The sequence below is a fragment of the Chanodichthys erythropterus genome, chromosome 10 (genome assembly GCF_024489055.1).
Source record: "Chanodichthys erythropterus isolate Z2021 chromosome 10, ASM2448905v1, whole genome shotgun sequence".
NCBI classification, from domain to species: domain Eukaryota; kingdom Metazoa; phylum Chordata; class Actinopteri; order Cypriniformes; family Xenocyprididae; genus Chanodichthys; species Chanodichthys erythropterus.
This window is the reverse complement of record NC_090230.1, coordinates 22,192,338-22,217,848: the sequence shown is the minus strand read 5'-3', so window position 1 is coordinate 22,217,848 and position 25,511 is coordinate 22,192,338. Positions and strand designations below refer to the sequence as shown.

The 25,511-nt window shown below is 35.3% G+C and overlaps 2 protein-coding genes across 5 annotated transcripts in view; one reads left to right on the top strand and one right to left on the bottom strand.

Annotated features, from left to right (window-relative positions):
* Positions 1–11,965, bottom strand: part of LOC137027934 (carcinoembryonic antigen-related cell adhesion molecule 1-like) — a 31,862-nt gene extending 19,897 nt beyond the window's left edge. The window contains exons 1-5 of one of the 2 annotated variants that reach the window (XM_067396567.1): positions 10,960–11,965; positions 7,262–7,576; positions 5,760–5,882; positions 5,578–5,606; positions 1,582–5,017 (exon numbers count right to left, since the gene is read on the bottom strand). In XM_067396567.1, coding sequence (XP_067252668.1) covers positions 4,727–5,017; positions 5,578–5,606; positions 5,760–5,882; positions 7,262–7,576; positions 10,960–11,011 — 810 coding nt within the window. In that variant the 5' untranslated portion in view covers positions 11,012–11,965 and the 3' untranslated portion in view covers positions 1,582–4,726. Of the gene's footprint in view, positions 1–1,581; positions 5,018–5,577; positions 5,607–5,759; positions 5,883–7,261; positions 7,577–10,959 lie in introns of those variants that run through there. The other variant, XM_067396566.1, reaches the window with a different exon arrangement.
* Positions 9,708–25,300, top strand: LOC137027937 (CD48 antigen-like). 3 transcript variants are annotated; one of them, XM_067396572.1, is made up of 7 exons: positions 9,708–10,554; positions 12,562–12,698; positions 16,327–16,656; positions 20,005–20,289; positions 20,475–20,618; positions 20,735–20,793; positions 24,995–25,300. In XM_067396572.1, the coding sequence occupies exons 2-7, from the start codon at positions 12,662–12,664 to the stop codon at positions 25,040–25,042; spliced, it is 903 nt and encodes a 300-aa protein (XP_067252673.1). In that variant the 5' UTR covers positions 9,708–10,554; positions 12,562–12,661; the 3' UTR covers positions 25,043–25,300. The 3 variants fall into 3 exon arrangements, with proteins under 3 accessions (XP_067252673.1, XP_067252671.1, XP_067252672.1); XM_067396570.1 differs by having other exon boundaries at positions 9,709–10,475; XM_067396571.1 differs by lacking the exon at positions 9,708–10,554 and having other exon boundaries at positions 11,979–12,698.
* Positions 25,301–25,511: the final 211 nt, after the last annotated feature.

Below are 25,511 nucleotides of genomic sequence, written 5' to 3'. Positions count from 1 at the left end.
ATTACTTAACACATCATTAAATTTCTTTAAGCCAGTTAAGGCACATTCATGTTTTTAAATACTGCTTTTATGAAAATTAACCATGATTTTACAAGACAAAAAAAAAAAAAAACAACAACAACCAACCAACCAACCAACCAACCAACCAAAAAAAAAAAAGGTTTTAGTTACCATAGTAACCACAAATCAACCATTGTATTCGTAGTAAAACTGTGGTAATAAAAGTGGTAATCAACCCGTGAAAAAAACAAGGTTAGGCTACTACATTTTTTCAATAATAAAACCATGGTAAATTTTCGTAAGGGAGCTCATCAGTCAAATTCATCTAAAAATGTAAATTCAACAGATATGTAAAATATAGCTAAAAAGCCATTCCACCGAATGGGTGACATTTCTGTGTATAAATGTATAAATATGCATGAAAATTTAACTCTAAAATACATTTTATTATTAAGCAAAGTGTCCTGAACATTAATCTGACTGTAAATTTAAAATATAGAATTTAAAACATATTAAAATCTACTGAGAATACTAAAAAATAGCATTTGTTATATGTCCCCACTATCTAAACCTAAACTTTATCATGAAATAATCATCTTTCAGAAATCTTTTTTTTTTTTTTTTTTGCATTGTGTTACTCACCATCGATGCTAAACGAAAAGAAATTTCATAAGAAATCCATGTTATATAAAATACACAATTTAGTCATGTCCCCAGGTTTTCACTCGTCCTGTTACCCTCACACATTGCCCCTCTGAAAAACTCTAAAGACATCATCTTGATCTTATGCAGGCCATGAGAACACCAAAAGTAAGTCCTCTCATTTTAATTTCAGTATATTACATGAAATTGTAACTATGAATGAGCGGGTCAATCTCAATGTACTGTCCAGTTACCTAAATTATTACCTAGATGTTGTTTATTTTAAAAATATTAACTTTAGGTAAGTCAAAAGAATTTTCTCAGTGTCCTCATGTTATTAGCACTGGCATAGGTCCGACGCTAGAAGTATAAATCTGTCTTTATGGCAATGCTTCAGACTGATGAATGTGTAAAAATAACAGGACTTTTCTGACTTTTGAGCGATTCGTTACTATTGTATACATTGTCATGTTAATTATAATTCAAATGCATTTTGTTTTATTGACCACAATATTATCATTGCTATTTTTCTGAGAGGTGCACTTTTGATTAATTTTGAAAAAAGGGCAGGGGCTCGAAATCACACCCTATACCCTCATTCTCTATTCCCTACATTAGTTCAGTAATATAGTACACCTGACTTAATACAGTTAGGCCTGTTTCTGATATAACTCAAACTCAAAAATTATGACAAACAAACTTTATGAGAAAAGAAGAATCAATGTTCCTTTCTCAGAAGTGTTTCACGTGGATTCACATTCAAGGCACTTTTTAAAACAGGCTTTCTAAAATTCCCTGAAACATTCTAGAAATTAAACCTCCATGTCTAGTTCATTTTGATTGATATTGTGGTCAGATCTGTGGGACTGGCTTTTGTGAGGAGTATAGTGTATAACAGTATTGCTCTGGCACTTATTTATTAATTTTAATAAAATATTTACATACTTACAATGAGCACCAAACAAAAGACAAGTCCAAAAAGGGAATTAGAGAAAAATAGACATTTTTCATTTCAGTAAATGTCACAAATATTTGTTCACAATTTCAGGTAAAAAGATTGAATGTATGATTCATTTTTGCACATTTCAACAATGACAATATATATTAAAAATCAATGAAGGCTATAAAAATGTTTGCCATTGTTTTATCAAATAAGTTTTTTTCCTATAGAAATTGTGCTGTAACGTTCCTCCAGACAAACATGATAAGGCAGCTGTCAGTCTGTGCTGTGTGAAGAGAGCCATCTTGCAGTACAAGTCTGTGTGCAGCGGTCAATTTGGTCACAATACCCGTCTTCGGAAGGCAGTTATAAGAGGATTTACACAGACTGGACAAAATACCTCATATATCAAAACATGATGTTATAGTGCCTCTTCAGCAGCTTCAGGTGGATTAGAGGATGTCCCGTTATCAGTGTCCATCAAGGGAATCTTAATCTCACTAGGAAACGTCCTATTGCTAGTGTTTGTTTGTTTGTTTGTTTGTTTGTTTTATTTGGATCCCCATTAGCTTTAGCATAAGCTCAAAGCTATTCTTCCTGGGGTCCTACCATGTGACAATACAATTTATAATATACACCATACACACCATACATACAAGACATTACACTACATTGAAAAAACATATTATACAATAATAATAAAAAAAAAAAAGCGCCGCTCCGAATAGATCTATATCAAAAATAATGTAACTAAGAACCCTATAACAGTATCTCCTTAAATTAAATTTATATTAACTGTATATGTTTCTTTGAAGATAATATTTCTTAAGCAATTTTTTGAAACCATACAGAGTGTTTTGTAGTTTAATAGTATTTGGAAGAGAGTTCCATTCACACATTGCTCTATACATTACTGAACGTCGAATTGATTTGGTTTTTACTATAGGTAAAATAAAACTACCTCCTACTGCATGCCTCGTTAGATAATAATGTACATCTGTACTAAAGGATATAGGACATATAAAATAAAAGGTGTTTTATTTATTATAACATTATATAAAAATACCATTAGTGAATACACCAATCTATTTTTTACTTTAAACCATAAGAGGCTTTCATGCATTTTGTCAACATTTGATCTAAACCCACATGAGAGAGCCAGACGTGCAGCTTTATTCTGAATAACTTGTAGTTTTTTTATATTAGTTGATGAAGTATTGGACCAAACCACAGAGCAGTAATCAAGGTGTGAAAAAAACAATGCATAAAGTACTTGTTTGACAATCTGTGGTGTAAAATATTTTGCACATCTTTTAATAACAGCCAAAGTATTGCCCATTTTAGTTAACAATTTCTGAACATGTTTGTCCCAACACAATCTACTATCAATCATCACTCCCAATAGTTTAGCCTCTTCTTTTTGCTCAACTGAATTTTGCTCTATGCTAAGTTCAAGCTTCGGTTTGGAAAGTAAAGAAAAAGGAGTTCCAACCACAAAACTGGTAGTTTTAGATACATTGAGAATCAATTTGTTATTCCTTATCCAGTTCACCACTAACTGTAGTTCTCTTTGTAGTTTTGTATTTAAATCACCAATATCAGTTCCTGCTAAATATACAGTGGAATCATCAGCAAACATTGAAATGCTTGCTTTATCTAAAATAGTTGGAAGATCATTGGTAAAGATTGTGTAGAGGAGCGGCCCAAGACAACTTCCCTGAGGCACGCCCTGTTCCACGACCCTTACCTTTGAAAAACTTCCATTAAAGTAAACTAATTGTCTTCTGTCTGACAAATAACTTTCCATCCATAATAATGCAGTTCGTGAAAAACCATAATATTCCAGTTTTTTTTAACAATAAGTCGTGGTCAATTATATCAAATGCTGCAGTGAAGTCAAGCATTACAACACCTATTATTTTCCTCTCCTCCATATCCTTGTACCAATCATCAATCATCTGAGTCAAAGCAGTGGCTGTTGAGTGTTTTCCTCTATATGCATGCTGAAAAGTTGTAATTAAATCATTATTCATAAAATAAGACTGAATCTGTTCATAAACAATTCTTTCCATTATTTTACCGAGAATTGGTAATAAACTTATTGGTCTACTGTTTGGCCCAGAGAAAGGCATTTTCTTATTTTTCGGTATTGGCACAACTTTACATATTTTCCATGCTTGTAGACATATATTATTCGTCAGTCTGATTTGGAGACGTCCCACTGCTAGTGTTCTACATTAAGGGGTCAGACTGATTTGGAGACGTCCCATTGGCAGCGTTCTTCATTAGACGGTCAGTCTGATTTGGAGACGTCCCATTGGCAGCGTTCTTCGTTAGACAGTCAGTCTGATTTGGAGACGTCCCATTGGCAGCGTTCTTCGTTAGACAGTCAGTCTGATTTGGAGACGTCCCATTGGCAGCGTTCTTCGTTAGACGGTCAGTCTGATTTGGAGACGTCCCATTGGCAGCGTTCTTCATTAGACGGTCAGTCTGATTTGGAGACGTCCCACTGCTAGTGTTCTACATTAAGGGGTCAGTCTGATTTGGAGACGTCCCATTGGCAGCGTTCTTCGTTAGACGGTCAGTCTGATTTGGAGACGTCCCACTGCTAGTGTTCTACATTAAGGGGTCAGTCTGATTTGGAGACGTCCCATTGGCAGCGTTCTTCGTTAGACGGTCAGACTGATTTGGAGACGTCCCATTGGCAGCGTTCTTCGTTAGATGGTTAGACTGATTTGGAGACGTCCCACTGCTAGTGTTCTACATTAAGGGGTCAGTCTGATTTGGAGACATCCCATTGGCAGCGTTCTTCGTTAGACGGTCAGACTGATTTGGAGACGTCCCACTGCTAGTGTTCTACATTAAGGGGTCAGTCTGATTTGGAGACGTCCCACTGCTAGTGTTCTACATTAGAGGGTCAGACTGATTTGGAGACGTCCCATTGGCAGCGTTCTTCGATAGACGGTCAGACTGATTTGGAGACGTCCCACTGCTAGTGTTCTACATTAAGGGGTCAGTCTGATTTGGAGACGTCCCACTGCTAGTGTTCTACATTAAGGGGTCAGTCTGATTTGGAGACATCCCATTGGCAGCGTTCTTCGTTAGACGGTCAGTCTGATTTGGAGACATCCCACTGCTAGTGTTCTACATTAAGGGGTCAGTCTGATTTGGAGACGTCCCATTGGCAGCGTTCTTCGTTAGACGGTCAGACTGATTTGGAGACGTCCCATTGGCAGCGTTCTTCGTTAGATGGTTAGACTGATTTGGAGACGTCCCATTGGCAGCGTTCTTCGTTAGACGGTCAGTCTGATTTGGAGACGTCCCATTGGCAGCGTTCTTCGTTAGACGGTCAGTCTGATTTGGAGACGTCCCATTGGCAGCGTTCTTCATTAGAGGGACAGTCTGATCAGGGGTCGAGTCATCTAGATGATTCTCCTGTAAGAAAGCACAGATTTACAGAAGGTAAAAGAAATGAACAGGAATGATGTTTCAGTTTCACAAACACAAAATTCAAGAGGCTAGAGAATCCTACTATTGTAAATGGTGTGTTCTAATAAGACACTTTTTCTCTAAATAAAGTTGCAAGATCTTTTTGCTTTATTTTTATGTAGTTTATATATGGGAGTTATTTCTGTTTTTTATTGTTTTGGCTCTGCCTCACCTGTGAACTTCTTCCATGGTGATATAAATTAAGGGGGGGGGCTACACTGTTTATGTTATACCTAAAGTGGGGTCAATTACACTTAATGTTAAATATATAATTATATAATTCATATAAATAATTATGTAATAATAATAAAAAATTATATAGCTGTTCTTCACAGTAAATTCTTAAATAGTTAGTTGTTATTATTATTAATGTTAAAGATATTATATTTCTGAAACCACATAACACACAGTGTTACAGACACCCAGTATACAGATCTTACAGATCTGAATCTGTAGTAAATTCACAGTTTTTAGCACAGACAGATTTACAGCACACAGAATCTCACCTGATCTGGCTCATCCTGCATCTCGATGTCTGTTTAAACAATAACAAACTCAATTAAACACACATTATTTTAGTTAGTTAGAATAAAAATATATTTTCACATCTTTTAACAAGTCTTTTCCCACTTAACACATTGAATCTCATATTTTGTCACTTGTTAAGTCATGTGTATGAATGTAATACCTTTTTGTCTTGCTTGACGCTTACGACAGCAAATCACACCAGTTACAGCAGCAGCAAACACCAGAACAACAGCAACAACTATTCCTGCTACAGCACCTGAAGACAGACCTGAATCTGGAGCATCTGAGGACAGACAGTCATTATTACTAGAGAGTAAATGATAATTCATCCAGTATTTATCAATATCTTTGACTCATATTTACACCTACTTTGACTATCAGCTGAATTGGTTTAACTAATAAACGGCTCCATCTGGTGGGATTTTGAAGAACGGCAGCTAAAACAGCACCACAGCAATGCTAGCTAAACAGTAATCAGTAGCACTATTTTTATGCATTTTTCCTGTTGATAACGTTGAATCTAAAAATTGCAAGATTCATAATGTCACATAAAATGCAATGTAAAGTCAGCACAGACTTGTGGGCAGCGTGCCGACATACAAATTAGTGTCATGTCTTTTATTTTGAATTTTGTACTTTCTATTCATGATTTCACATCCTTTTGTAGACTTGTTACCTGGGCTACTTTTATACTGTTGCTGTGGTAGAGTGAGTGACAACCTGGTTATTGCTCTTTTGCAGGATAGTAGACGTGATTTTGTGGGACAATGCAGGGAACTTGTATGAGAGATAAACTTACTACTATTATATTTTGAAAATATTGATTTACTGTACATTATTTGGAAAGCCTATTTGCCCTCACATTGGATAATAACATGTTTTAAATCATGCAATAAGCTTTGTTAATTGTAACTGCCTCTGCAACTGGCTCTCAATTTGTGGTTCGAGTGATATAGTGTAATTTACGGTAAATATAATTAATATAATATATAAATATAATGTGCTGAGTAACAGGCTAGTAGGTAAAAATCTAATTTTATACTAAAATAAATTTCCATGACTATTTTTTCCCCCTTTATTAGACTGCATTTAACCGTATTCACCGTATCTTGAATTTTATTTTTTGTTGGATCTGGCACATTTGATCAGGATGTTTTTATCCAGTATGTGTCTATATGAAGTCCCCACTGGTTGTTGCTGTAGTTAATTGCTTTTGATTAGTTCCACATTTGCTCCATCCGGCAAATGGACTTTTAAACTCAATTTCATATTGCTGTATTGTAATTTCAGGGAAGAATAAAATACTACAGACATAACTGAAATGCGGGACACTGATTGTTCTTTGTGCTTAACATAGCCTATTTGAATTCTTATTTTACATCAAATACTATTCTAAGAGAAGCTGATCGGAGATTTTATGATGATAACTCCAGCAATTTTATAAACCAAAACTAACAGCTCATCAGTGGTAATGATTCAGTTTTAAATCAAAATGAATTTAATAGTTTAATTTAACAGTAAATCTGTTTTTGAAGAAATTATCTTTAGAATATGTGAATTAATATACACACAGTACACAGGTAAGGTACACAGAAGAAACACAATAATTATGTCATTTAAACATATATACTCTTGCTTTTAAACATGCATTAAATGACTCACCAGTGACAGTAACATTGAAGATCTTTGGACTGCTGTTGCTGCTGCTGTTGATCCATAGTTTATAGAGTCCAGAGTCTGTGTTTCTGGTGTTTGTGATGGTCAGAGATCCAGTCTGATGATCCAGCTTCAGTCTGTCTCCGAATCTCTCTTTACACTGAACATCTGTACAGATCTTACTGATTTGAGCTAAGCGAATTGTGTAAAAATACCATTTAATATCTTCTTGTTGGCTTGTTTTAACACTAGTGTTTAGAGTGACTGAATCTCCCTCCATCACAAACACTGACTCTTCATCTGTACCAACACCAGAGGCACCTGGAGAAGAAATAAACAATTATAAATTGTTATAAGAATTATAAATCACTTTTTGTTTTATTGTAACACATGCAAACAGCAGAAGAACATCAATGATTCACACATTCACTCATCAGACAAACATACATGAGTCTCATGGATGAACTTGAACAACTGAATATCATACAACACACATCCTGATTCATATTTTACCCTCTTTCTCTATACATATATTTGTGAATTCATGCAACCAAGTATTTTCATAGTCTTATAATGAATGCAGATTTCCCTTAAGACGGATTTAATGTATACTAGATTTAATGATTTGAGTAGCTCAAATTAAATTCAAACATAATTTATTAAAAGGGTAATTGAAAGAAAAATTAAAAATCCAATTCAGACAATACACAACATTGATCAATAATATAAAACAGTGGTTCTCAATTGGCTTGGCAATCTCAGTATTTGAAGAGAGGAGAAGAGGAGAGGCGGAGACAAGAGAAAAGGGTAGTAAATGCACATAGGCCAGTGGTGAGGTGTGGTCTATTCATGGGGATAAATCTTAGATGAGGATGCTACTTTTGTAGTGGTGTTCAAATGTTGATTTCCAAAAAAAGTCCTTTGCTTTCTCAGGGAATAGAATAGCCCTCCCTGGGTCCAGACATCTTACAGGTTTTCAAACTAGTTAGTGTATCTAAGTCATGCATTGAAAATGATGCCCCTACTCGACCCTACACTAAACACAACCACCAGCTGCATAGTGGACGGGCACGCAGGGCTTTTCTGTCATACTCAAATTCTTGTTAAAACACATTAGACATACTTATTCTGTGCATTTTCGAAAATAATACACGCTGAAACTGGTGGGTGTTTATATATCATGCAATGAAAATGATCCCCTTCACCCGACCCCACCCCTAAACCCTACCCACACTCTGACGTTGGCAAATCAGGTAACACTCTCTAAAACGCCCTATCAGCAACTACATGTATATAAACCACACGGTATTAAAGAGACAGCTCGTACAATGGGTTCTGATGACGCTATGGGCGGATTAGCCATCTGGCAATTCCAAAGGGGCTGGATCATTTTTTTTAATGTGGGCCGGTCAGTTTTCTTTTTAATTTTAAAGGTGCCGTAGAACGTCTTTTCAAAAGATGTAATATAAGTCTAAGGTGTCTCCTGAATGTGTCTGTGAAGTTTCAGCTCAAAATACCCCATAGATTGTTTTTTAATTCATTTTTTTAACTGCCTATTTTGGGGCATCATTAACTATGCACCGATTCATGCTGCGGCCCCTTTAAACCGCGTGCTCCTTCTCCCCGAGCTCTCGACTATAAGTGCAGTTATACAGTGCATTTAAAGTTCACACAGCTAATATAACCCTCAAAATGGATCTTTACACAGTGTTCGTCATGCAGCATGTCTAATCGCGTAAGTATAGTATTTATTTGGATGTTTACATTTGATTCTGAATGAGTTTGATAGTGCTCCGTGGCTAAAGCTAACATTACACACTGTTGGAGAGATTTATAAAGAATGTTGTGTTTATGAATTATACAGACTGCAAGTGTTTAAAAATGAAAATAGCGACAGGTCTCTTGTCTCTGTGAATACAGTAATAAACAATGGTAACTTTAACCACATTTAACAGTACATTAACAACATGCTAACGAAACATTTAGAAAGACAATTTACAAATATCACTAAAAATATCATGTAATCATGGATCATGTCAGTTATTATTGCTCCATCTGCCATTTTTCGCTATTGTCTTTGCTTGCTTACCTAGTCTAATGATTCAGCTGTGCAGCTCCAGATGTTAATACTGGCTTGTCTAATGCCTTGAACATGGGCTGGCATATGCAAATATTGGGGTCATACAAATTAATGATCTCGACTGTTACGTAACAGTCGGTGTTATGTTGAGATTCATGTTCTCTCAGGCTCCATTTACACTAGTGTGTTTTTGTTTTAAAACAGTGTTTTCACCGATGTTAATGCTGCTTTGTCAAACATAAATTTGTGGATACAGCCTTATGATTGGTTAGACTGCCTGTCAATCAAACTCAAGCACGTCAACAGAGAGCGCAATGCGAGCAAATTGTCAGTAAAAGTTAGACAATGTAAAAAAGGAAAGGTGGAAATGCCTAAAATTAACCAAAATCTTCTCAAAGGGTTTGAATATTCGGCTGCTGCAGCGGAGAACATTAGTGCCGTAAAAGAAAGGGGGGATTTTAGTTTTACCGCTTCTTGAGTGATCGATATCCATTGGATCCCCTTATTGGTTTAAAACGGAAAGATTTACAATCATTAAAGCAGAAGAAGACATTTTTAAATGTTTTTGTTTGACTAATGAACTAAATATTGTTCTTCTTGTTTGACAAGGTTTGCACTATTTCTAGCCAATATGTCCCTGCTTGAAAAAAAAAACTCAGCTAAAACCAGCCGAAGCCGGTTAGCTGATTGTAGAGGAGTTTTTGACAATTTTTTTAGCTGACAAGTCTAGGACTTCGGTAAAGTTGGTTTTATATTCGCACATTCAGCCATCCATATTCAATAGCCTTGTTAATCACACTACATTGGACATTCACAAGTAAATATGCCATTAAAACAATACTTGCCTATTTTGATCAACTGTGAAAAATGTTGTAAGTTGACAATCGTTGGTTGTCAATATCATGTCGCTGCTTAAAATTCGCAAACATTAATTTATTGCACATTTATTGGAAAGTCTGAATTTATCAGAAGTCCGAATGTCCGAATATAAAACCAACTTTACCGAAGTCAGACTAGGCTGGTTTAATGTTTTTTCCCCAGCAAGGACATGTGGGACTATTATTTTGAAAATTGAGAGCACATCCGAGGAAAACGTCGTTCAGTTCAGCACCATGTCGACGACGGATCTGTCTGAATCAAGTTGAGTAGCATTTTTGTGATATTCTCTGTGTATGCTAATGATAATGCAACAGAGAGCCATATTACAGTTACATGTTTTGTAAGTGTTTATGCACGTTTGTACCCTGTTTTATTTTTCGGCTCTTCTGGTGTTTTGCCGGAAGTCACACATGTATGAGTGATGTAGGCTACAATAAAACTTATAAAAAAATCATCATCCAAATCATCATTTGGTCCGCTTCAAACTGAGCACGGACATTATATATATATATAGCTTGCCCATAAAGTTGCAAATTGGACGTCTTTTAGCAAACTGCGTCACATTTCGTCGTTCGATCTATCGTTTACAAAATGATAAATGTCTTATGGTCAAATAAAACACAAATAGCCTAATATACAAATCAAAATACAAATAATAAATGTTTTTCTGTCTAGTATAAAGAAATTAGAACTGATGTTTGACCCCAGAAGGGAAGACAGGGAAGAGACTATCAAAATGTCTTACCATGGTAGAGAAAACAAAAACCCGCTGAAAGAACAAACAGTAAGATGCTCATTTTCGCTGCAAATAAGCAAAAATACGAGTGTAGGAGAGCGCTCGTTCCTCTACAGTATGAGACGATACAAAAAATAAACAACTTTAGCTGCAGCGATCATCCTGAGATGTGTGTCCCACCCAGATGAGTCATAGACTTGTCTACTGTAGTTGACATTATATTTTAGTGAATTTCTGTCACACCATACATGTCACGGTTTTAAGTCTGAATGTTATATAAAGAGCACATTCAGGGCTTCAGAGATCGGAGGTTTCACGTCTTCTTGGTTTTTAAAAATGACTGGGCCATTACACCGAATGGGTGACATTTGCTTAACTCTTTAAAATTAAACTTTATTATTATTATTTTTTTTATCTTTTTTTTTTTCAACAGAATATAATACTAAACATTTGTAACTATTCAAAATGTGTATTGGTCAATGTCAGGTAACTTAATTTTTTACAAGGTTTCTAAGCAGAAGATATATGCCTGTTCTCTCCATCTTCTACAAAAGATAAGATAGACAATATGTAAGTCACTTTGTGGTGGATTGGCTCCCATTAAATATGGTATTCACATTGTGAAACCAATACTAAATGTCTACAATGTAAGTCATTTCAACTGTAAAACTCATAAACAGATGAATATTATTATATCAACTAACATTCACACATTAAATAAACAAAACAGAGGACTTTACTCACTCCTGTTATTTTTCATATGAGTAATAGGACTGAAAGTAACAGGATTCAGTTTTTAAGCAAAAAATGATCAAATATGTGACATATGGCCACATAGCGTACATGCTAACAGCATGAGGACACAGAGCAAATTTTAGTGACTTTCCTAAAGTTAATATTTTTAAAATAAACTAAATAATATCTAAGAAATAATTTAGGTAACTGGACAGTACATTGAGATTGACCTTCACAGTCATAGTTAAAATTTCATCAAATATACAGAAATTAAAATGAGAGGACTTACTTTGGGTGTTCTCGTGGCCTGTACAAAATCAAGATGATGCAACTTCCTGTTGATAATGTGTTTTGTGGAATGTGCAAGGCAATGTGTGAGGGTAACAGGACTGAGTGAAAACCTAGGGGCATGACTAAAATGTGTATTTTATATAACATTATGGATTTCTTATGAATTTTTTAAGCATAGATGGTATATTAAATCTGACTATTTTTTTCAAATTGTTTGTCATAAATCAACATCTCAGGAAAATGTTGAGGGGTTTCTAATCAAAATATGACTTTCTGTTACAAAACAGGTCATTGATTTCATACATGTCCTCAGTAGAGGAAACCAGGACTTAAATGTTTATCAGGCATTTTGGAAGACACAACAAGTGAATAGGAAAAGAAATCATATATAAATTTTCCTATTAAATATTAGATATTATTATGAAAATGTTGCCAATTATTATTTTGAAATTGGCCATCACTAAATAAGTCGTTACTTTGTTTTTTTTTTGTGTGTGTTTTGGTGCACCAAAAATATTCTCGTTGCTTTATAATATTAATATTGAACCACTGTACTCACATGAACTGATTTAAATATGTTTTTAGTACCTTTATGGATCTTGAGAGAGGAAATCTCATTGCTGGCTATGGAGGCCTCACGGAGCTATCGGATTTCAACTAAAATATCTTAATTTGTGTTCTGAAGATGAACAAAGGTCTTACGGGTGTGGAACGACATGAGGGTGAGTAATAAATGACAGAATTTTCATTTTTGGGTGAACTAATCCTTTAAGTAAGATGGTATATCAATCAATCCCATTAAATATGAATGAATGAATGAGGCATTTATATAGCGCTTTTCCTATGTAATACTGTACACCCAAAGCGCTTTACAATCATATCAGGGGTCTCTCCTCATCCACCACCAGTGTGCAGCATCCACTTGGTATCAAATATATCATAGCATAGTTGAGAAATTATCTTTATACAAATTTGGATTAAAAAAAAAAATCCTGAAACCTAAAAATTTATTGTTGAATGAAAAAAAAATCCCATTGTTTTTGCCTATACATGTAATTACATGTTTTATTTTTTTAAACAACTAGGTCCTGGTGTCCACTACAGTGGACATACCATAACATATAAAAAATATAATTTTTCAAAAATTACTCAAACACCTGCAGAAACCCTGCCATGATACAAGGTTGAAGGAATATAATAGTAATTATCTGGATCAATTTTAAGATTATTAGGCTTTCACAAACACAAACAGTGAGAGTTAAACAATCTGCAGCAAAACTACTTTTAAGCTACTCCTTCAGTTAGTCAGTAATATTGCCTGTCAAAATAAGTTATATTCACTATAACATTTATAGTATAATTGAGAACTGAGTCTGGCTTACTGGCCTTTTAACCCTGTTGTTCAAGAGTTTAGGTACAGAAGAAAAGAAGAATCCAAGAACAAATTCTGTTGTACTTTATCAATGATACTTGATGGCAATGAATGCCATTTGACCTTTGAACTTTGAATCTTCTTTGGCTGTTTTACATGCAATGGTTTTGATGGATTGATTACTTTAGATTGGAAAGCAGTTCTATTTAGACTTAAAGTCAAACTGTGAGGTTCGTAAAAAGCAGGACAGGAAGAAGCCCTTCACCTACAAACTAACCACACATCAAACAATTAGCCACTTTCCTGCAAGAGCTGTTTGTCCATCCAGCAGATTTCTGAAGAAAACCAACCACAGAAGGTTTCAGTTTGACTCAATAGATGAGCTGCTAAAGTCACACCTCAGTAAGAGAGGCAATGTGAGATGATAGATGGTTTTAATATTTTTCCCATGTACACATTTTATACATGGTTATTCAACTTATTATATTATTATTAAAATTATTATTAAGTGATATATAAGATAAGATGATAATATTTTATATAGCGCCTTTTAAAATTTGCATCTCAAAGCGCTTTACAAGAACATACAAATAAAATACACTGAAATAAAAATAGAAACATACATCAAAACATATTTATGAGACATTAAAGAGAAAAAAAAAAGTTTTATGTGAAGATTTAAAAACACTAGAAGAGTCTGCATGTCTGATCTCAGTGGGAAGAGCATTCCAGAGTTTGAGAGCAAAAGAAGAAAAAGCCCGGTCACCCATAGTCGTAAACATGTTGAAGGAACAATTAAAAAGCCAGAATCAGAAGAATGGAGATTTGCGGTGTAGACAGTTAAAAGTTCAGACAGATATTGTGGTGTTAAACCATGCAAGGCCTTGTAGGTAAGCATGAGAATTTTAAAATCGACGCAAAACCTGTCAGGATTCTGGCTGCTGAGTTTTGAACATACTGCAATTTGTTTAGGATACATTTAGAAACCCCAGCAAGCAGAGCATTACAATAGTTGATGCGAGAAAAAACAATGAATTTATCATTTTTTTTAGCCACCGAGAATGATAACATGGGGTGCAGTCTTGCAATGTTTCTGAGATTAAAAAATGAAGTTTTAATCATATTCTGGACATGAGGACCAAATGTTAAATTTGCATCAAATATCACCCTCAAAATTTCTTAATTTAGTTTAAAACTCCATAGCGGAGCCATCCACCTTTAGGGTTACAGCATCAGCTTTACGTATTTGTTGGGGTGAACCAATGACCTCAGTCTTGTTGCGGTTGAGACAGAGAAAATTATGAGACATCCATATTTTTATCTCAGAGATACAATGTTCAAGAACAGCAACAGCCATATTATAATCAGGTTTTAAATTAATGTAAATTTGGGTGTTGTCGTAATATTTGAATTATAAAATCAGTGAGGTCTACTTTACCATGTAATTCAGATTTACACAATTTCAAACTTTTAAACATTATCAATGTTAAATGACAAAGATGAAGACTGTTGTCCAATATTAAGAACACTTAGAGAGTGTGTGTGTGTGTGTGTGTGTGTGAGAGAGAGAGAGAGAACTAGGAGGGTCATACTATTGTGGGAGGACTTACATCTGAGTTTTTTCAGCAAATATTCATGTTAGAGCAGATACTGAAGACAATGTTTCACATGTTTGTTTTGTTCTGTTTGTGCTGGAGGTGTCCAACTGGTAAGTTTTAAAAGCATTTTTATGGCTTAATATCTCATTTGTTTCAGAACAAAATGACAAACTACTACACTTTAAATTAGATTATATTTACACTTGTTATCGCAAATCAAATCAAACTGAGATTTTATTTTGAGATATACTTTCGATTCAGGTCTTGTGTCAGGGAATTTTTAAATTGTAATTTGCATGCCTGGAAAAGTCATGAAAATGTATTAAAATATTAAAAGCCTTAGAGAATAATGAAAATGTCTATAATGAAGAACTCGAACAGTGGAAGCTCAGAAATGAAATCCTCCAAAGTGCCGCTTTCAAAACTCAGGCCTTTTTTTTTGTGTGTGTGTGTGTGTGTGTGTGTGTGTGTGTGTGTGTGTGATATTAATTATATTCATTTCATACAAAATTGACAAATGGAAATTCATGCCCAGCTATCATTAAAAATGATTTAAAAATACTTCTGCAGTAATCATGAATGACTACAAATGTAAGTAAGCAATAAGGTGCGAGAGGCTGTGCTGTATCCTGAATAAGTCACCATACACTTATTCACTATCACTAGCCTCGAGTACCTTATTGCTTTTATAAAACGGTAACCACACAACACAAATATTAAAGCCAAAAATATGTATCAATGCAACTTTCATGAAGTAAACTTTCACTAAAAGCTCTCCTTCCGCTGGAGAAATACTTCCTGACCGTGCAACAGAAGTTACAGACTGTCTTTATGAGTGTGTCACTTTTATACTGAAAAGCCTGAATTGTTGTGAACATGGAACAAATGCTTTGACTAGTGCAGTCAGTAATGGGAAAACCCCTTAACTGTTAAAAAGACAAGATAATACATCGGACATTTAAAAAGATATTTTATTATGAACATAGGACTGACCTGAAGGAAAATGCTAAATCTTAATGCAGATAATAAACTTGCGTACTCTATCTCTTTCTCACAATACTCTTCTACATAATACAGTAAGCTTCAATGAACAATATCAATTGAGAACAAACAGTTTACTTTGCTAAGAGTGGTTGTTTACGGTGTTGTGAAGTGATACACAGAACTGTTAGGTGAAATGGTCATAGCCGTGTTTTATCATAAATAAAACTCAGCTATTGCCTAATCAGAATCAAGAGCAGGAACTAACCATTTTATAATGCAAATTAATTTGTCAAAAAACAATTCATATTTACTTTCAAAATGCAACTGATTTCATCCTTTGCAAACCAATAGGAGCCTTAATCTGTATAAAACCCTTTTCTGTTTTCTGTTCTCCAGGTGTGTTTGGTGATGATGAAGTTAAGTCAGTGTCAGTGATGGAGGGAGAATCGGTCCTTCTACACTCTGATGTCACTGAAATAGGTAAAGACGATGACATACTGTGGAAATTTGTAACTAAAAACTCTCTCATAGCTAAAATCAATAGGGAGAAACAAATCTTCTCCACATACAATGGTCCTGATGGGAAATTCAGAGACAGACTGAAGCTGGACAATCAGACTGGATCTCTGACCATCACAAACACCAGAAACACAGACTCTGGACTCTATCAACTTGTTATATTTGGAGCTGAACATTCATCAAAAACATTCAATGTTTCTGTCTATGGTGAGTAGAGTTTATTTGTCCAAATATATATATATATAATTTTGTAATTAATTACTCACCCTTATGTCGTTTCGTAAGATTTACGTTCATCTTTCAAACATAAATGATGATCTTTTTGATGAAATCTGAAAGCTTTCTGTCCCTCCATTGACAGCTATGCAATTACCACTTTGATGCTTCAAAAAGTTCATTAAGGGATCATAAAACTAAACCATATGTGGTTTAGTCCAAATTTTCTTAAGAGACTCAGTTGCTTTATATATGATGAACAGATTGAATTTAGGTTTTTATTCACATATAAACACTGATCAGTGAACATAAACAGAAGCTCAACCGAACCTGTTTCTCGCTGAAGCTCAAACGTGTTGCGTAACACGAGAATTAACCTCACTGGTTCTTGCTGAAGTTCAAACGTGCTGTGTAACACGAGAATGAACCTCACTGGTTCTTGCTGAAGTTCAAACGTGCTGTGTAACACGAGAATTAACCTCATTGGTTCTTGCTGAAGCTCAAACGTGCTGTGTAACACGAGAATTAACCTCATTGGTTCTTGCTGAAGCTCAAACGTGCTGTGTAACACGAGAATGAACCTCATTGGTTCTTGAAGCTCAAATGTGCTGTGTAACACGAGAATGAACCTCATTGGTTCTTGCTGAAGCTCAAACGTGCTGTGTAACACGAGAATTAACCTCATTGGTTCTTGCTGAAGCTCAAACGTGCTGTGTAACACGAGAATGAACCTCATTGGTTCTTGAAGCTCAAATGTGCTGTGTAACACGAGAATGAACCTCATTGGTTCTTGCTGAAGCTCAAACGTGCTGTGTAACACGAGAATTAACCTCATTGGTTCTTGCTGAAGCTCAAACGTGCTGTGTAACACGAGAATTAACCTCATTGGTTCTTGAAGCTCAAATGTGCTGCGTAACACGAGAATTAACCTCATTGGTTCTTGCTGAAGCTCAAACGTGCTGTGTAACACGAGAACTAACCTCATTGGTTCTTGAAGCTCAAATGTGCTGCGTAACACGAGAATGAACCTCATTGGTTCTTGCTGAAGCTCAAACGTGCTGTGTAACACGAGAATTAACCTCACTGGTTCTTGCTGAAGCTCAAACGTGTTGCGTAACACGAGAATGAACCTCATTGGTTCTTGCTGAAGTTCAAATGTGTTGCGTAACACGAGAATGAACCTCATTGGTTCTTGCTGAAGCTCAAATGTGCTGCGTAACACGAGAATGAACCTCATTGGTTCTTGCTGAAGCTCAAACGTGCTGTGTAACACGAGAATTAACCTCACTGGTTCTTGCTGAAGCTCAAACGTGTTGCGTAACACGAGAATGAACCTCATTGGTTCTTGCTGAAGCTCAAACGTGCTGTGTAACACGAGAATGAACCTCATTGGTTCTTGCTGAAGCTCAAACGTGCTGTGTAACGAGAATTAACCTCATTGGTTCTTGCTGAAGCTCAAACGTGCTGTGTAACGAGAATTAACCTCATTGGTTCTTGCTGAAGCTCAAATGTGCTGTGTAACGAGAATTAACCTCATTGGTTCTTGCTGAAGCTCAAACGTGCTGTGTAACACGAGAATTAACCTCATTGGTTCTTGAAGCTCAAATGTGCTGCGTAACACGAGAATGAACCTCATTGGTTCTTGCTGAAGCTCAAACGTGTTGCGTAACACGAGAATGAACCTCATTGGTTCTTGCTGAAGCTCAAATGTGCTGTGTAACATGAGAATGAACCTCATTGGTTCTTGCTGAAGCTCAAACGTGATGCGTAACACGAGAATGAACCTCATTGGTTCTTGCTGAAGCTCAAACGTGATGCGTAACACGAGAATTAACCTCATTGGTTCTTGCTGAAGCTCAAACGTGTTGCGTAACATGAGAATGAACCTCATTGGTTCTTGCTGAAGCTCAAACGTGATGCGTAACACGAGAATGAACCTCATTGGTTCTTGCTGAAGCTCAAATGTGCTGTGTAACGAGAATTAACCTCATTGGTTCTTGCTGAAGCTCAAACGTGTTGCGTAACACGAGAATGAACCTCATTGGTTCTTGCTGAAGCTCAAATGTGCTGTGTAACATGAGAATGAACCTCATTGGTTCTTGCTGAAGCTCAAACGTGCTGTGTAACGAGAATTAACCTCATTGGTTCTTGCTGAAGCTCAAACGTGATGCGTAACACGAGAATTAACCTCATTGGTTCTTGAAGCTCAAACGTGCTGTGTAACACGAGAATGAACCTCATTGGTTCTTGCTGAAGCTCAAACATGTTGCGTAACATGAGAATTAACCTCATTGGTTCTTGAAGCTCAAACGTGCTGTGTAACACGAGAATGAACCTCATTGGTTCTTGCTGAAGCTCAAATGTGCTGTGTAACACGAGAATGAACCTCATTGGTTCTTGCTGAAGCTCAAACATGTTGCGTAACATGAGAATTAACCTCACTGGTTCTTGTGGAAGCTCAAACGTTCCACGTATTTCATGAGAATGAACCTAATTGATTAAGTTGATTAATGTTTATATGTGAATAAAGGCTTAAATTCAATCTGTTCATCATATAAAGTGATCGTGTCTCTTCATAAAATTTGGACTAAACCACTCAATTCATATAATTTAGTTTTATAATCTTTTTATGAACGTTTTGAAATCTCTCTTTATGACAACTTTTTGAGGCGTCAAAGTGGCAGCTGCGTAGCTGTTAATGGAGTGACAGAAAGCTCTCAGATTTCATCAAAATAACTTCATTTGTGTTCTGAAGATGAACGAAAGTCTTATGAGTTTTGAATGACATGAGGATGAGTAATTAATGACAGAATTTTCATTTTTGGGTGAACAAAACATTTAAGCTTAATTTGCTGAATTTATGGCATGTGGTTGATTACCACAAAAAATAATTATGACTTGTCTCTCGTTTTCTTGAAAAAGAAAGAAAAAATAGACAGGTGCTAATAATGGAAGTCAATGGGGTCAGATTTTGGATGTTTTTAAAGAAGAAATTAAATGCTTACATTAGTTTTTACAAAAACACTTACACAAATTCTTCGGTTGAAACCTGTGTATTATTTGAGCAGTAAAGCTCTTTAAAACATTCGTTTTAGGGTTTTAGTGTTTTAGTGTTTATGGTGATGTCAAATTGACAAAGTTAAATATAACTTTACACAAAAAAGGTTAGTGTTTTTTTTGTTTTACATTATGTTCACATGTTCATATTGTTCAAATCTTGTCACTGTGCTACTGAAACAGTGAGTATTTTCATGTTTGCGGATCATTGCGAGTCTCATTGTAACCCAGATTTTTGCTGGAAATTAATTGTGGGTTTGTTTATTCTCTCATATTTCCCAGCTCATCTGTCCACTCCTAACATTACCAGAAGAGACTGTTCTTCATCATCATCATCAAATTGTTCATTGGTGTGTTCAGCTGTGAATGTGGGTCATGTGACTCTCTCCTGGTACAAAGGAAACAGTTTATTGTCCAGCATCAGTGTGTCTGATCTCAGCATCAGTCTCTCTCTACCTCTGGAGGTGGAATATCAGGATAAAAACACCTACAGCTGTGTGCTGAACAATCCCATCAGCAACCAGACTCAACATCTGGACATCACTCACCTCTGTCACACATGTGCAGGTACAACAGTCATTGTTTACTGACCTGGAGTGTGTTTCCCAAAAGCATTGTGAGCCCAAGTTGATCGTGGAGACCATTGCCACCAGTGTTCTGTATAATCAACTTAGCTAACAATACTTTTGGAAAACTGATCTCTTTTGTTGTAGACTGACACATTCTTCACCCTAATTACTTTCTCTCTTTAGCTGTTACAGCACTGGCCCCACAGTCTCCTTCTCATCCTCCAGTTTCTCAGACAGTGTTGATCTTTGCTGCTGCTGCTGCTGGGTCTCTGTTGATTGTAGCTGTAGTCGGGATCTTCTGCATCTACAGGAAATGTAGAAAAACAGGTCAGGAATTTAAGTATTAACTACAAATATTAATGAATCAGAAGCTGATATAAAAATTCTATATGAGCATGTAAGCTCTGTTGTTTTAACTCTAATCTGTATTATTGCTAATGCAGTTCATACACAGGAAGACAGAACTGATTCAGCATTGTGTAAACAAACAACACGAAAAAAGGTAAGATCATTCATGACTGTGTTGCAAGAAGTTGTTTCAGTCAGTTAGTGTGATTGAAGCTTGCTTATTGCAGTTCGCAACATCAGACGGTCAGTGAACAGATGTGTGAATAACAGCCCATGTGTTGTTATTATTATTGCCTTAACTGTAAAAAAAAACAAAAAAAAAAAACAGTCAGATGACTAGCAGCTATGGCTGCCAAACAAAACCATAAAATTAAAGTTAAATATCCTCAATTTAATATAATGTAAAATAATAATATTAATAATAATGTTTCAAAGAAAAACACTGTTATGTTACAGGTATTTCCCAAATTATTATGATCAAACACTTTTACTGTAAATTTGCTGTTAATGTTAGCGAAATAGCACACATGCATGATTTATTGTAAATACAGATATTACTGCGTTAGTGTTACATTGTTATTGCCTTTAAAAAAAAGCAACATGCATCTTAACACCAATGTTTTCTGGCTCATCCTGGACTGAAGCACAGGCTCTACTCTTCAGCACAATGGTGACCCACAAATCTCAGACAACAGAAACACTTTAAATCCCAACAAAACATAAACACTAACAGGTCTCTCAAGATATCTGCATCTTCTTTACAAATCAGTTTAATTGTATATCTTTCATGCACAATTTCTTATTGAGAATTAGCAAATGTTTTGATGTTGATCTTTTATTGAAAATAAATTAAACAGTTTGAAGTCACCAATATGGTAATCAATTTCTGCATTAGTTGGGCTTTTCAGAATCTTAATTTAAGATATTTTTAATCTTATTTTTTTCTGGCTTCTCTAACTGTTTGTCACAATCACATTAGTTTGGACTCGTTATGTTTTGTTATCCTCTGCCTTCATCACTCATTTGTTGTCACTGACACTAATTATGTTCAGCTTTGCACTCATCAATTACTATCATTCTCAACTTAATATATGTTCAGTTCAGTGTCCAATGTCTTCAGTTAGGATGTGTTTGCTGTTGAATTGATTAAATGTCATCTGATTGCCTTCATCTTCTTCTTCATGATCGTTACTACAACACTTTGTGACAGTTTCTTTCTACTGCACAAATTTTTTTATATGGCAAAAAAAAAAACATTGCAAAAAATAATCTGATCAAATAATGTTGGTTACTTATTGGTGATGATATAATCATCATGTAGTGGTCTGATTCATCTACCCACAATCAAATCTTTGATTAAATTAATTAATAATGCGAGTTATTAATTGCACAATGTTTTGATGTTTGGAAAGATTTTGTTAAGTCATTATGCAGAAAATATTTTGACTTTATGTAGACACTTACAAACATCAAGAATCAGCGTAAGAATCTCAACAATGGTGATTATCAACAAAATATTCAGATAAACAGATCAACTCTGAAAGTCACAAAACAAGCTACTAAAGTCACAAAAAAGGTTTTTTTGTCAATTATCTTCTTGTTATAACACTGATGCCATAATATCACAAGGTTGCTGTAAATTAGGGGTGTTGGACTCATTTTAGGTTGAGGGCCAGATTGGAAAAAAATAACCATGCATGGGCCAAATTAATTAAAAAAAAACAAAAAAAAAACCTTAGTGCGCTGATAGTTGGAATTAATATTAACCATATGAACAACAAATTCATTTCCAAGAAAACTAGTACACTGCTCCTTAAAACTGCATTTATTTTTACAGATGCAGTTATTACATTTTTTCTTTTTAAATAATGTTTAAAAAAAAAATAATAATAAATATTGGTGATGCACCTATTTTGATTTTTAGTTCCAATTTTTAGAAGCAAATTTGCGTATTCTGATACTGGTTGCAGATTTTGTTTTTTGTTTTTTAAGCAAATTTACTTGTTTATTTGTTCAAACAAATATGTGTAGCTCTTTGATATCGGAGACAAAAACTGCATTTTATTACAATCCCAACAAAGATGTTATGAACATGAGCATGATCAGTTGTTTTTCATTTAAATCACTATATAATTTCAAGATTAACAGCAAAAACAGCATGGTCTGACTTTAGCTTTGTGAAATTATGTCATAAGACACCTGCACAAAACTAAATCAGCAGACGGACTGAATGAAATGTAAATTCACTCTCTGACAGTAGGTGGCACTTATGGAACAGCAGCAATATAGCTTTTCCATGGTTACCTCTATACACAAAGCAGTGCTGCGTTTATAAATAGGCTATTATTTTATATGGAGATAAAAGGAAAAACCATCAAAACTTTTCTGAAGACAGTTCTCTTCAGAGATACAATCATATCAACCCCAATTCAATATTTATATTATTCTTCCTATTTTTCGCGGAGCTTGTGCATGTTACAGTAGTTCTATTTCTGCTGGTGCATCTGTTCTCTTTGTGTCCGTATTTAGCGTGTGCCTGTGTTAAAGTCCTGTTAACAGACTTAGTAAATATTTCTACGCAAATTAAAATTTTGGAAATTATTACGAATCACTTTGTTTGCATTAAAAGCATGAGATATGAGTCTGTTCGTAAACAACAATGTATTTTCTCTCTTAACTTACACAGCGTGGACATGGCGAGTTTGTTTATATAGCTATTATAAGTAAAGCAATTAGACATCATTCATTTGAGTTTCTGATTTCCATCGATAAGGGACAGCAATAAAACAGAGCTGATTTTATGCTATAGGTGGTGACACTGGGGCTGCAAACACTGATCTGTCAGCAGATTGACAATGCCAAATAATAGATATCATCCGAAATAGGGATGGGCGATATTATCGTTTGCGATAAATACCGTTGAAAATTCTCCTCACGATAAAAATTTGTCTCCTCGCGATAATTACGATAAGTCTAGTTGTTGACGTATTTCGTGCGCGACTGATTCACTGTTCATGTGTGGAGTTAAAACAAGCATGACGAAAGACGAGAGGCTGAGGAGCAGCTTGTTGTTAAGCGAAGAGTTCCCTTCACAATTTGGAACTGGTTTGGTTATAGAAAATCAGATGTGGAGCAAACAACGGTAATCACTATAAACAAATGTTCAATGAATGAGCCGTATGTCATTCACGCCATCATCACCCGGGTTTTGATAGCGCGCGAGTGCAGGTGAGACCTGAACATCTCACGTTGCTACTGTTTAAACTAAACTCATTTAAACCTTGCCAGTTGCCACTTTAAACATTCAACTGTAAGACGCAAAAGAGAACTTGCGCGCGCTGTGAGGAGATTTGTGTGTACTCATCCGAAGCGCGTACACGGAGAGCTGCGTCAGATATATTTTGTAAACTATCTGAAGACATAGTTGGGATTGTTACTTTTTGATACAGTTAGGGCTGTTACGGTCGGCATGACAATCGCGCCACCGCGGTCGTGTGACATTATTTATATATATATATATATATATATATATATATATATATGAGGTCGCGTTAACTGTTTTTGTTTTTTAGCAATGACGGAAAAAATATGAAGGCCGTCCGTCATTTTGAAAGATTACTGAGGCTGATGTAGCTTGTAAATGTAATTCCCACCCCTGCCCAGTAGGTGGTGAGCGCGCTCCAGTGTGGCAGCAGAGCGCGAGTTCAGTCTCCAGAATAAAATGATGCGTTTGATTACAAGCACTCAGTTTAAGTATATTTTATAATAATAAAGTTATGATACTTATACTTAAATAATTCAGTTTCTAATCCAGTTTGTTTTGTTTTAAATGGTTTGTTTTCTTATTTTTCTTGCTGACTAATGACTATCAAGTTTATGGTATTTATATATATATATATATATATAAATTATCGTCATTGGTATCGTTATCGCAATAAATACCTGAAATTATCGTAATAATTTTTTAGGCCATATCGCCCATCCCTAATCCGAAAGATTTTTTGGATGAAAAATGTATCCAAACATCTTGTCCTGTGGGACTGCTGGAGCCTATTCCAGCATCTCTGACAGTCAGAACCTCTCTGGTCCAAACATCAAATCTTATGTTAAAATACATTTAATAAATTACAACTTTTAAATCTTAAAACCATTATGTGTCTTGCTCTATCAAGCTTAGCTGTGCTGAGAAAAGTAATGCTGTGTCTACACTGGATGTTTGTATCATTATTTGATGGCTGCCATTTTAATCAGTAGAGCGGTGTACTGTGGTTTCAGGAGTATTTTAACATTCAAAGTAAAATGTAAACAAAAATGTTGCATCAGCAGTTCCTGATTGAGTTTGTGTTTCCTTGCAGAAATCAAAGACAGAGGCTGTGTATGAAAATGTCCGCAAAAAACGATGACCAAATACTCTATCCACTGGAACAGATGTTAATACTGGACACCAACTCGCACATTTTGACCACATTTATTATCTGAGAGGATGTCTTTTGTTTTCACTCTTTGTATCATATATTTTGCTTTTATTGTGATGTGTGAAATCATGTTTTCATTTAGTTTGTTCCCCAATATCATAACATCCAGAAACTCAACTGAAATGTTCGACTTTTAGTTTGTAATATGGAAATTTACTTAACATTCATAATTAAACGTTACTCACACTCCTCACTGTGCCTCCTCTGTCTGTCATTTCCTGTTCTTGTTTTATTCCTTTTAGGAAGTTTAACTGGATACTAACTGCATTGCATCATGACTGCAGTATCACACACTATATGATCTGCTGGATATTTGAGGAAATGTAACACAAGCACATTATCACTCTCTAGTGTCCAAAGCAGAAAATCACATCTCTAAGAAGAGAGCGCTACTTTT

What these genes read in the sequence shown, in the direction of transcription:
- LOC137027937 (XM_067396572.1), top strand. Translation starts at nt 12,662, where the DNA reads ATGAACAAAGGTCTTACGGGTGTGGAACGACATGAGG. An exon ending in GGGTGTGGAACGACATGAGG is followed by an intron (nt 12,699 to 16,326) that starts GTGAGTAATAAA and finishes TCTGTTCTCCAG; the next exon opens with GTGTGTTTGGTGATGATGAA. An exon ending in CCTCTGTCACACATGTGCAG is followed by an intron (nt 20,290 to 20,474) that starts GTACAACAGTCA and finishes TTCTCTCTTTAG; the next exon opens with CTGTTACAGCACTGGCCCCA.